Source organism: Pieris brassicae, chromosome 11, assembly GCF_905147105.1.
Source record: "Pieris brassicae chromosome 11, ilPieBrab1.1, whole genome shotgun sequence".
Classification (NCBI taxonomy): Eukaryota; Metazoa; Arthropoda; class Insecta; order Lepidoptera; family Pieridae; genus Pieris; species Pieris brassicae.
In genome coordinates, this window is record NC_059675.1 from 10,000,096 (window position 1) to 10,014,006 (window position 13,911).

Sequence of the window (13,911 nt, forward strand, 5' to 3'; positions counted from 1 at the left end):
AAGTTTTATGTAATGTCGTAATTTATAACGATTTATAACTTTAACACTGATTTATTACAGTTGAAAATTGTATATAACTTAATAAAATATTTGTTTAAACGATGTTTTGTCTATATCTTAGGTAGGTATCTTTGTAGGTGATTTTAATAATATTTAGGTCGACTTACTTGCGTAAGTTATAAATAAATTACCATTAATTGAGATTACATAACAGTAACGCTTATATAATATCGAGCAGTATATATGAGTAACGTATACATCGTAACATTGAGTAGCAAGTTATTGAGACGTGCAACTCTCAATCCTGGTAGAGCAATCGATTTTACTTTCTATGTGGGCATAAAAACATTTGGTAAGGGGAAACATCGCGAGGAAACCGGTATGCCTCCCAAATATCGACGTCATGTATCAGGCACAAAAAGTTGACTACTTATAAAATACAAAAATATCAAAGAAACGGATATCATCTGAAGCTAAGACCAATATAAATAGGTATATTGTTAATTATATATACAAATATGGTCAATACTGTGTATGAATGATACTTTTAATTTAATTAAATTTTTTGTTGTCGTTTACTATCACAGATAATAAAACTATTCGATCAGTTATGTTAAATTTAACGAGCAAAACAAATAATTTTTATTATTATACGATCCTTTTAATTTTGTATATAAAATTTGATTATCTTTAACGATGTGATTGTAATGGAAGATTTAAGATAACAAGACTATTTTATTTGATCTATTGTGAACTTTCTTATATCAATACGAAATAGCTTAAGTTACTTTTAACTTTTGTTTAATATCGTTACGTTAACTATGACTGTTAATATAAAGCTTTTTTTTTAAAGCAGTCATTAGAAATAAAACTACAAACAATGCTAGTTGTTGACGTTGTTGATGTTGAAAGGTCAATAAGGATTGGAATAATTATGCATATAGGAAAGAGAATAAATAAAAGCCACGACCACGAATGCTTTATATTTTATTTCAAAACATTTTACAAGAAACGAATTCCATTCAACAATGAAACATACTTTGTATGAACTGACAATTGACAATAGCCTAGTATGTTAATTTTTACAGTACTTAGCACCGTTAGTACTAATTTAAGACTAGATTTGCCTTATTATTTACATATATATACACAATTTACATTTGATCTGATTAAAGTCAACAAAAAGTCAGTCATTAAGTTTGTGCTCATCACAAAAAAAAATATTACAACTGTATCAACTAAGTCATTGTGTAAAATAAATAATTCATCATAATAATTAAATTATTCAACAAGTTGAATGCTTAATTTTAAGATAATCTCTAAATAATTGAGCTATTGTTTACTTATAACAAAAATATAATAATACAATAATATTACGGCCACTTAAAGTAAATAACACAAATCAGGACTAAAATATAGTATATTATGTTTAATAAAGGTACTATCAAGAAAGTGTAGTAAGTATAATTAAAACATTCCTGACTTTTTACTCGTGGGATCATATCAACCATCGCACATCTATACGGTACTAACAATGATAAGTGGACCACAAATACTAAACAAAATAACAAGAAAAATTCACGTGGTTCCGACAAACGATCACGACACCTTGTTAATTTATAAGTGTTAAATTTTAATAAGTGTAGTGTAAAATTTATAAACATCGAATTAATATGCAAATAATGACATACGATATATAATAAACTGTAAACTATTCTAAAGTTAAAATAAAAACAATAATATATAAATTTAATTAAGACTCTATCAAAGTATAATTTGCAGGCAGATTTGAATAAATAATGATTCGAGCTCCTAGGAGCAAATATATACGTTCACAAATTTATCTTACAAAAACGTCAATCTTGAGAAATGATTTTATGAATCATAAAAATTACGTTAAGTTACACTGTGAATTGCCATTAAATTGGCTAAATTTTCAGTAAACCACGTTATATTCTAATATTCGAAATACTTTAGAGTATTGTCATCGTGAAGTTGTTCTTTAATTATGTGCTTTAAATAACGTTGTTAAAATATATTGGAACATTAATTTTGTGGAGAAACGGCTAAATTAGTCGCCAGTGGAGTCGCTTTATAGTCAATAATAAAGCTTTTGATGATATAAAAAAAAATCACATCGTTAAACTTTCGTGTATTGTATTATTTGAACCGTTTTTTTAATTAGGTTTACTATAAAAAAAAATATTAGTGTTCATAGGCATATTCTCTCTATTATCTCAAATATTCCTTGCCTCAATTCATCTCGTGTCAATTCAATTACATGCTGAAAACACTGGATATACATAGGTGATGTCATAATTGTACGAAAAACGGCAAATAATCACGTAGTAACATTTCACAGTATGCCTTTCGCTAGAACTACAATTTTATATTATTTACAATTATGCTGTCATTCAATTAATTGGTATAACGTTAATACATGGACTTAAAGGTACAATGATACAGACCATAACGGGGGGAAATCTCGGTTTAATTTTAACATCATTTGTTTATTTCAATGTTAATCTTGCAGATCAGTCAGCAGCAGTCCGCCTAGTCTGCATAATCGACATGTGTCAAGCACAGTACACATGTCGATAAAGATCTACCGAACGAGAGTATTGATGATTCATGGAATACGTCGTTAATGTTTGAGATATTTATTGTATTATTTTTAAGAGAAGTAAATAAAAAGTCTACTCCAAATAGAATCTCAGAGCTACTTTGTATTATGCGGCCAAATACAACAAATATAATGGTATGTGAATATACGACGGTGACAGGAAACTGCATTTGGTAGCATAATGAACTCCGAGTGGCCGTAATATAAGATGTGGAATTCTTGGTACTACTCTTGGTTACAAGTTATTGAATGGATGCCACTAAGAATTTAATTATTAAAAGCCAATAGAGACAATATTAAATAAAATAGTAAAACCATATCATAAATCCTTATTTTACTTACCACACTTGTCGATAAGAATGAGAAAATAAAAATGTAACTACGCCAAAAAACATACTAAGTTAGAGAATATCAGCGAAATGACAAACTTCAATGCTATTACACATTCTATTTGTGAAAGATCGTATTTTTGTTGTTTGTAATATGTATGCGGGCACATTATAGTTTTTCTTCTCTATAAAACCATCTACGAACTAAAGCATTTACGAACGATATTTTAAATATAGTAACAGGACTGGCGATGTCTGTTAACGTCATCGTAAATATATATTTGTGTTTAAAGATTTCTACATAGATATATTAAACAAAAATAACCATTTAGGTTATAAAAAAACATAAAATAAATGGTTCTTATATTGAAATTTACAGTTCACAGTTTCACAGCAAGATTTGGAATTACTTGCTGATATAGACTAACAGATAGGTAAAAATATATTTACATTTTAAAGGAACACATTCAGTTTAGTTATATTAATATCGGAGGGATTTTGAGCATTATTATGATTATATTATTTAGATTAACGTATTTTCTCATTATAACAGAAAGGTCTACTTATGACATTATTGAGTACTTTTAAGAAGTAATTTGCATCTAGAATATATTATGACATCGGACGAGTGAATATTTATTTTATTCAAAGAAGCTCACATTCTTGGAAATACATTACTCAAAATTTTTATTCAAACTAATTAGGTCCAAAAAGCTTGAACCTGTTTAACTTGGCGTCCCAATATAAAAATCTAAATACTATTAAAGTGTTCCATACCACTTAATTTTTTTAATACAAATAAAAAATCATATTTCTATATTGTTGTATCCCAAGAATTGAATACATTTAATATTTCTTGGAATCTATTTTCTATTTCAAATTTTTGGAAATACTGCTATAATAAGGTTTTTGGTACACAGAGTAAAGTTTTCACACAAAAGTACGTTTACCTATTTCTTCTATCTAGATGTCACAACAATTCTCTGTATATATTTATATACAGCTTTCTTGCACGCGATGTAAGGTGGTCACCACTTCTGGTCGCAGGCGATGTGAGGTCAAAGATGATGTGACACCGCTTCCGGAATTGGGGCTTGTCGTTACTCCCTTGTTTGCTCGTCCTAGGCTATGGTATGACTGCTGAAAAACACAATACATGTACTAAAACTCACATAGAATAATAAATAAAATAATATGTAAAATTCTCGTATGACGGTGTTTGTAATAATTACAGTTTAATTATTAAACTTCTCCGAAATGGCTCGACCGAAATGAAATTTTGTGGAGTGAAATTCTACCTAAGGTACCTTTTCTCTTCTCTACTCTCAAGTCTTATAAACATTTGACAAGGCTTTGATCGCAAAGACGCGTGTGATTAATTCACTTTATATTTCACATGTGTTCGACAACGAATACGTTTTATATTTACGCGAAAATATAATCTTGGAACTTTGAGTTAAAACTATTAAATAATTCAATTGTGTCCAATTATGGCGCTACCGTGGTATTGGATTTTTGTCAGTATGGATAAATTTTAAACTGTAACCTTTTTACAAGACCAATTATTGAAAATGTAACAATTGGGATTAAAATCCTTATAACTGGTATATCTACCGTAAAACATTTATGAATTTTTTTTACTATTCAAAGTTGTTCGTCATCTGTTAAAAAAATTGTGTGGACGCACAATAAAACAAGTTCAATTCCTCCTTAAATTCGGAGTTCATATAGGAGACCATACAGTCAAATGAAATCGTTATAAAAACTAACACTAGTCAAAGGAATCCTGTAGTCCTTCTTCCGGAAGTCATAGTAGCCCGCACCGTCAGGCTCCGATCTCAAGTCATCGTTCTTGCTCAGTTTGTTGTTGGACAAGGGACGCTGTAAGCTCATATATCCATTCGAGATTGGACCACGTTCTGTACCAGGAAAATATATTTTAAACTGGCTGCTCTAAAGTAATTATTTACATCAGAGTCATTATTAAAAGACACACTTTTTATTAAAATTTGATTTACATGGGAAGGCTTTATATAACTTTAGTTTAAGCACAGCGAGCGTAATGCTCAACAACAGCTGTCCTGTTTTATTAAAGATAATTATATTTTGTGTTGCAACGTCTGCTAAGGCGATGCCTGGTTTTATCTAGATTTTATTGTAAAATGAGAACTGTTAGATTTGCTCTCTATCCTATGATTATAAATAAATATATATAAAAATAATAATAACTATGTTATGTTGGAACAGTGAATAAGTCTCACCGTATAGGTTTGGTATAATGTCTGGATCGGCGTCGTCGGCGAGGTCTTCCCTTAGTAGCGCTCCACGTGCTCCACCGACTCCCGATCCCACATTACTTCCTTCATTGCAAGCCTCTTGCTTCACGGGAGTAGAACATTGTCCCGTCCGATCATTATATATAGCCTCACTACAAAACATATGTTTTAACTTCAATAAGTACACATAAAGATGAACACCTATACATGTATATGGGAGGAAGAAAACAATTTCGAAATTGTTACAGGCGCACAGATTATGGAAAAAATTTACCTAGTAAATAATAAATATATGGGTACTTAAAGATACTGTCTTTATCTCATTAGTTTTTTAGATGCAAACGCATTACTTATTTGAGATTTGTCGATTCAAAATGGGAACTGGTGTTGGTCCACAGCTAATTAAGACTATTTTAGTGAAACCACCACTCGTTTCGATTTTGTTTCTGTTCATTAAAACTCCCTTGTTCTACGGTTAAAAGTAATAGCACTTACTTCAAAGGCGCGTGTTTTGCTGGCATGTGTCTATGTCTGGCGTGCTGACGGTATAGTATAGCTAACACGCCACACAGCGCTGTGGCAAGCAGCGCAGACATTGCTGCTATTGATGCCAACATCGGCGATATTACAAAAGAGTTACTTTCACCTATCAAAAAGTCATCTATTAAATCAAAGTTTATTCCATTATATTTTTTTAAGGCTATTAAGGTTCTCTTTCATATTTTTCGTGATAATTTGTGTTTTTAATAAGTATATAGGTGTCAGCCTGTGCCGGAGACTAGCCGTCGATTTTTGTGTGACGACATGCCGGTTTATGTTTTCCTTCACCGTACGAGCGAGTAATAAACGCTCACGTAGACATAAAACCCATTGGTGCACAGCTGGGGTTCGAACCGGTGTGGGTTAAGACTCAGGGATAAGAATAGCATGCTGAAGCTACTAGACCAACAGCACGTTCTAAGGAATTGTCTAACATATAAAATGTTATGAAAAAACGTCTTGAAATCATTAAAATATTCAATTTGTACTATATGTACTACTTAAAACAGATTTGTTTAATAAAAACAAAGCAACGTAATAAAGTAGTGAACATTTCTCATTTGACTATAACATTCGTGCGTAGCATGCGATCTCGACTGAAACTTGAAACGTATTGAGAATGTATATTTCTTTAATAATATAACTTCTACAAGTAACGAGAAATATATAATAAATTTAAATAGTTAGTTTTAATAGTTGTTACTTTCATTTATTTGAGTTTAACAAGTGTTTCAAAGGTAAAATATGGAAATTACATGTTTCGCACACCTTTCCAAAACCACCAACCTTTTATTATCTTTATCGCAACTCAGAACGAATAAAAACCTCTGAAAATTAAGTCATTCCTTATTCCGTAGTGGCGTGACTTCAGTGTTCAGATTACAAGTGAGTTCACGGCTTTATTATTATTGGGTAGAAAATAAATGGTCGCAAAATTAGAAAAACCTTCTTACACAAATATACTCTCATACTCAACTCAACAAAGTTCAAATTGCTTTTGAGGCTCAGCGTGAATAAGTTTAAAGTTGTTTTGTAATTATAGTTTTATTGAGGAAAATTGCTTGAAGATGTTTATTTGTGCCAATTGACGTGGAAAAATTGCAAGAGGTTTGTATACACTCACAGTAAAATAATATGGGGTTTACCCCCTTTATATACAAACTTCTAAAATAATTAACAATGATGTTTGCATTAATTGTAGAGATTAATATTATATTAAATAGGAATGGATCATAAAACTTACCTGTATACTTAGCTTGTCCCCTTAGAATAACATGTTCTATGGTAGTGACATCACTCCTGCCCTTAGCGTTGATCGCGTACAAGTCGATTCTATAACTGACTCCTGGGGGAAGGCTACGGATTTCAAAGACCGGTGGGGTTTTATTTGTAAATACATTATAACGGACCTGTAACAACGTGTAAATAAATTAAGAAACAATATCAAACATGGAGGCTTAACATTAAAAGCTATTTTACAAAATAGTAATTATATTGCAATAAATAACAATGAAATTGTTTCAAATATTTATACTTCTTTACAATATCAAATTAAAAACCTATAAATAATTTATATAACACTTTATACGTACAGTTAGCGATGGTAGCTCAAGCAACTCCATGAGGAATGTCTGTGGCAGACCACCATCGAAATTCTCGACGCACTCCACAAGCAATGAATCCAAACTCTGATTCGCTACTGTGCAGTTCTGTACTTGAAAAGGCCGACCTAGACGAAATAGTTGAAATTTATATATTTTGTATCAGCATTTCACCAATGTTTGTCCTTAAAACGTGTAATGAACACTTGTTCGCACGGTTAAGGAAAATGTCGTGAGGAAACCGAAAAATCTCAGGCAGAAATTATAAGGCCAAGAATGTGCAGTGACATAATTATTCAATAATCACGATAATATGAATGTATTTTAGTCACTTCAATTCATTTTATTCAATTATGTCATGTTGCTGATGTCACCTTTGATTTTATTATGTCATTGACAAAATGAGCTAGTCAATCAGTCACAGTATAACTACAAGAATTAAATATTCTGTACTTAGAATTTACCTGCAGCCACTAATTGAAAAACGCAAGGCACCTTTTGTTTGCCTACAGAATTTTCGCCGTAGCAAGCCAATGTCCCATACTCCATGTCAGTACTGGGCGTATAATTTAATGTAGACGTGTGTCCTAAAACGCTGGATAACCTGAACAAGTAAACGATACTAAATAAATTTCAAATTCTTTTTTTAATTTATTATATTTCTTCAATTTTACGATTGAAGAATCGTATATAAAAGAAATGGATTTGTAACAAATTGCTGTCATAATTTGTTAGTATATATGGTATGGTAAACAATGTTCATATGTCTATTTACAAGACAGGCAGTATGGGAAAGAGAATTATTAAGAACACTTAATTACGTCCTATAAACATTCCTTTACCATTATGCAGAAATATAATGTTTCTTTTTTAAGTCTTTTTCTTTTCGAAGTAATAAAATATAAAGGTTTTTACGAATGTCTATGTAAGATAGTACAATACCGTGGAGGTAATTCAGTCTGTTCGCCAGAGTTGTTGAAAGTCCAATGGAAGGATACAACTGCTGGATTTGCGTCAACACTGCAGTGCAACATGACCGTCTCATGCTTTAGCGCACCAAAAAGCTCGCTATCACGACGTTCCGCGCACACTGGTGCATCTGAAAATTACATTGGCTTAAAAGAGATCTCCACACACAATTATGGTTTTAAACACATATATCTAACTTTATTACAAAATGAAAGAGTATCATTTCAATGACAAATACATATATAGGGACAAATATGAGGTTGGTTAACGTACAATCTCGATCAATTTTATGCGACTCAAAATGGAGTATAAATGAATTTTAATATCTCATTTGTATCTAAGGTATTATAAAGAGCCTCAAAGTAATCTGCAGACAAAGTTACAAAAATGGTTAAATGTTCTCGAAAAACGAATCCGAGTTTTATATAATCTGGTAACCCACATCTAATCTCTTGGTTTGGAAAGTTTTTAATCTAGTAAAATGTGGTGAAGTAAAAGTCGGATGAGTTCCGGGGCATGGGATAGCAAAAATACCTGACGTAATCCAATTAGATCAGATAGGGTTAGACAATGAAAACAAACATTCAAATGTGACCCATATAAACTAATCCGTGCTACGGAAAAGTTTCGATTCATTAGTTTCTCATGCTTCTAGCACGAATCGAGGATTATACTGCAGAATATAGATTAATAATGATCTAAAATATATTTGTCTGACTATTAAATCAAGCTAATAATAGGTATATACTCCAACTTTTGTTATTTCAGCTGAAGACTAATCTATAAAAAAAAATGCAAAAATCACTAAACACTTAAACAACTCATATCACGCACGATGTTATAAATAGAACACACAACACAATGTATCAAACTGTAAATGAATAACTTCAGATATAGTATGATGATACTCACATCGCACTAATAAAGATACAGGATTGCTTGTTCCCTTTCCTTCACTATTAGCTGCCACACAAGTGTAGTCTCCAGCCGCGCTCCGCGTTACGCCCTGCAGTACTAGGCTTTGGGAGCTCAGAATTATACCCGCAGAGTCATTGTGGAATATTTCGTTATGCTAAAGAATACAAAACTAATTAGAATGAATTATACATTCCGAAAAATAAGTTAGCTAGAGTCACTAGACGCGAAGTCGTTATTAATTTTTTCCTACGAATACACGCACACTCTATTTTTAAAATAATTCTTTTCTACACTGCGCGAAATTTGGCCAATTCAATTGCCGATAAATATAGCAGTTTTTGATATTATATTTTGTAATATTTCATAACTTATTTTTGTCGTTCAAAGAGAAAACTTACATATTAAATTAATTTCTCAATACAATTCTTTTTTCAAATTCAAATGAGAAGTTAAAGTACTTGTAATATATTTTACTGAATAAACTCTGATTCTAATTCATACCTATTTTAAATTTATACTTACACCGTGATACCAAACTAGTCTGTGTGACTTTGGGTTTGCTTTGACGGTGCATTCGAAGTATACATCAGCACCTTCTTTTATTTCGTCTGGATTCAAATTTGATCCCATCTTCAAATCTACAATAGGTACATCTAGACAAAAAAAAACATTGTTAACAATGAAAAATAATGTTAGTATCTAGTCACTTTAATTATTCTAAAATTAATTTTAGAAATAGTATAATATATTGAAATATTTCGATAGAAGATATAATTTTACTCAAGAAAATCTAAATCACATATATTAAAATATATTTAAACTCAGTTCTAGATAGATATGCATGATATAAGAAATAAATCAGTTAGTGTTAAGCCACTGAAAGATTATTTATATTTATATATTTCTCATTCCATATTTGTAAAAGGATTCGCTTCGTTAAAATTCCTCTACAACTGCAACTATACTGGGGATACTTAATTGAATAATATTTGCCTGTTCTACTATTACTTTAATTACTTCAGATATAACTTGTCTGGCCATAAATACTGTTACATAAAATCTTTCCTTTCTTCAACTTTTTAATTATTTTGAATTTGTAACGCGTATGTATATAAAAACTTCTTTCGATTTTGCGCCATTTCACATAGTTTTTCGTTTTCATTATCAAATTAAAATATCGAATGGGGTGTTAAATATAATAGGATTGCAGTGATCGCCTTGCACAAAGTGGATATGGAGCCGTCGGTCATATTACACACACTTTAGAAGATCGTCGTATGTTCGCACATTGTACTATCAACAGATACAGAAACACTTCGTGTGTCGAAGACCAGAAAAGATCGGGGCGGCGCCGGCGTGCTCTTAGAACTACAAAGGCTGTGAATGCTGTTAAAGCCGGAATTCATCGAAACCCCATTAGGAAGCAAAAAATCTTATCGTGAGCAATGAGGATTCCCGATAGGACTCTGTCGCGTATTATGAAACAAGACCTGAAGCTCGGTGATTATCGTCGATATACAGGATACCCTAAATCAATATTTAAATTAAAGAGAGTGGATCGATCAAAACGCCTTTTGTCGCGATACGCATATGAAAAGCACAGAGATATCCTCTTTATCTTTATCACTCTCTATAAAGTGTACGCTCTCAGTTCTAAAGAAGCTGCTCAAGTGGTCGGAAAGGTACAAATTGGTCATAATCCTGCGTCAGTGATGGTTGGGTGGGGCGTGTCTTATCAGGAAGTCACAAAACTACATTTTTGTGAAAAAGGAGTGCAAACTTCAGCCAAAGTCTATCGAGATACAGTCTTTGATCATGTTGCGAAACCTCACAACCGCAATACACTTTTTAAAAATATACCGTGGACTTTTCAACAGGATTCTGCACCTAGTCACAAGGCACGAAGTAACCAAGCCTGGCTTGAAATCAACGTTCCGGAGTTTGTAATAGCTGAAGACTGGCCCTCAACTAGCCCAAAACGCGACTCTTTAGACATCAAATTATGGTTAATTTTAGTTTTTACTTCATTTTCAATTAATATAGTATAATATTTATTAATAAAGGTATGGTTTAATACAGCCATTGAAGGTGTCACAAATTAAGAGTTTGCAACCTGATACTTGTTACATGTGGCGCTTCATATAAAACTTGTTGCTTCGGTTCTTAACGAAACAATTGAGTAAACGACGAAATGATTTCTAATTAGTAGCCGTAGGTAGCTTCTTTAATAAATAATTAATCATAACTTTGTTAAAACTATCTATTGTGTAAGCATTAAAATATTTACAATTGAGGCTATATAGTCTTTGACATAAATTTTACATCGCCAATAGTATTTTATGTTCGGATTCCGTCAAAATGATACAGTCACTATCGAAAACGTCGATTAATAACATTAATAACATATTTCATAGGAATTATCGTTTTTTTTTTTTGGTGGACTAAGTGAACTTTAATAGATTCATTCATTTTTGTTTTTTTATACAAAAAATATCATGCCTTACAGTGCACGGTAAGCCTCCATTTGTCTTCAATAGCTGAGTCCGAGATGTGTTTGTTCTCCGCGCGGCACGTCAAGTACTTCCCATCGTCTTCCACACTCGGTACTAAACTGAGCACGCTTAGTGTCTCATTGTTCTCAGAGAACTAGAATAATAAAAAGTTTACCATAAGATTTTTATACAAAAATCACATTTTTTTAAGAAAGCGTTTTATTTTACCGTGCCAGCGAGTTTTAAATGGGCAGATAGACATAAAGTCGATGTGTGCACAGCTGGGGTTCGAACCTAAGATCGTATGTATGAGAATCTTTAACAAGGAGGTTATAGCTATTGGGCGATAGTTGGACGGATCAGAGCGATCGATTTTAGGGATCGGATATATCGAAGCGGTCTTCCAGCACTTCGGGACAGTGCTGAGCGCGTACAGGTACCGGAAAAGGCGCGTCAGGACCGGAGCCAACTCAGGAGCACAATTGGAGGGATACCATCCGGCCCGCTCGACTTATGAATGTCCAAGGAAGATAGTGCTTTACGAACAGCACGTTGCCGGAATGTGATTTCCGGCATCGAATAATCACACCGCGAAATCGTCGGTGGGTGGTCCCTTAGTCATCCAAAGTCGAGTTGGATGCGAAGAGACGGCCCAAGAGGTCGGCCTTCTCCTTCGCAGTGTGGGCAAGCAAGTCATCCTCCCTATGCAGCGGTGGAATGGATGTCTGACAAAAAATCCCTTGTACAGGCGAGCGAACAGCTTTGGCGAGAGACCAGAAGGCTCTAGTCCCAGAAGGGAGTTGGGCCAATCTTTCGTCAAATCTGGCGATGTGCTCTGACTTTGCCTTAGCGATTTGAAGGACCTAGAGGCTGAATTATATGCTTTTTTATGTACGCTGGTATTGGCATCACGAGAAATCGCCGCTTCCGCCCATGCCTTTAAGCATTCTCGCTTTCGACGCATTGCCGCCTTGCAAGAACGCTTAAACCAGGGCTGTGACTTGCCACAGATCGGCACCGCAGAAAATATAACGTATCGACACCGCAGAAAATATAAGGTAATCGGTATAAGATTTGATACATATAAAAATGTTAAGTCTTCAATAAACAACCTTTTATGCACTAGAATAGTTTTTTAACGCCGAAGTAATTCATTTAGAACCTTATTTTGTTATTATTATTATTTACCATTGATATTAAAAAGGTTCTTAATGAAAGTGAAGTTTAATTTAAGGTTTTTATTGAAATTCCTACAGATGATATTCGTATTGATTTTATAGTTACATGCTAGGCTAAGTTACAGTTATGTCAGTACAAATTGTATTGAGCACTTAATCTAAATTTGATATCAAAGAGTATAATAATTAATTCTTCCTGGATTTTGTGGGTGATATCCAGTAATGCACGACTATAAAACAAAAGCATGTTTTTTTACTGAGAGCATTAGTTTGATTCAATACAAACATAGAATTGTTTTTTAATTGTCACCAGCGTTATAGAATAGTGCAGTCGCATAATAATATAGAACCAAAAATGTCAAATACACCTCGTAAGGAAAGGATCTATTAATTAACACTGATAATGGGCATAGACAAAGGCTCACATTTTTTGCCATCCGCTTGAGTTGTCTATTGTTCTTCCACCAGGAGACTGACGCGTCGGGCCGCGAACCAGTCGTCTTGCATTCTATTTCGTATCTTTTGTCGGCGGACACTTGTTCTTCTTTGTTCAATATGTTTACTGTTATTGGTTTCACTGTGGAATTGATAATTAAATCTTTGGCAGATTACACCTTACATTCATAATTTTATTTCTATCGAATTTAGTTTATCAATCAACCTTTTGTCCTCTGAAGTCATATTTCGGTGCGAAAGTAAGACAGGCACCTGACTTAACACGTTTGTGTAAAAATATACATGAACAATAATTAGTGAGGATGCCAATACATGGGCATTACAATGAAGTGCACACGCTAATACGGTAAAAACATTGCGTGTTGTTCGTTGCTGGTATAATATGTATATCTAAATGAATCTAACTTTTCTTACATAATATTATGACTAACACAAGGAACTTGTGTGTATGTGTGTATTTTCTTTAACCAGCCAGAATTTCACAGAAATTCGAGTTAATAGTCTTGCCCAACATTTAGCAATTTTACAT

At 32.9% G+C, this 13,911-nt stretch overlaps 1 protein-coding gene across 2 annotated transcripts in view; it reads right to left on the reverse strand.

The window, feature by feature from the left end:
* Positions 1-3,446: 3,446 nt before the first annotated feature.
* The window catches only part of LOC123716240 (hemicentin-2-like), a 126,190-nt gene continuing 115,725 nt past the window's right edge, over positions 3,447-13,911 (reverse strand). Inside the window, exons 8-19 of one of the 2 annotated variants that reach the window (XM_045671884.1) lie at positions 13,352-13,503; positions 11,761-11,902; positions 9,779-9,909; positions 9,251-9,410; positions 8,312-8,468; positions 7,834-7,973; positions 7,361-7,497; positions 7,012-7,177; positions 5,724-5,874; positions 5,214-5,380; positions 4,723-4,871; positions 3,447-4,089 (exon numbers count right to left, since the gene is read on the reverse strand). In XM_045671884.1, the coding sequence (XP_045527840.1) occupies positions 3,946-4,089; positions 4,723-4,871; positions 5,214-5,380; positions 5,724-5,874; positions 7,012-7,177; positions 7,361-7,497; positions 7,834-7,973; positions 8,312-8,468; positions 9,251-9,410; positions 9,779-9,909; positions 11,761-11,902; positions 13,352-13,503 (1,796 nt within the window). In that variant the 3' untranslated portion in view covers positions 3,447-3,945. Of the gene's footprint in view, positions 4,093-4,722; positions 4,872-5,213; positions 5,381-5,723; positions 5,875-7,011; positions 7,178-7,360; positions 7,498-7,833; positions 7,974-8,311; positions 8,469-9,250; positions 9,411-9,778; positions 9,910-11,760; positions 11,903-13,351; positions 13,504-13,911 lie in introns of both variants that reach the window. The other variant, XM_045671883.1, reaches the window with a different exon arrangement.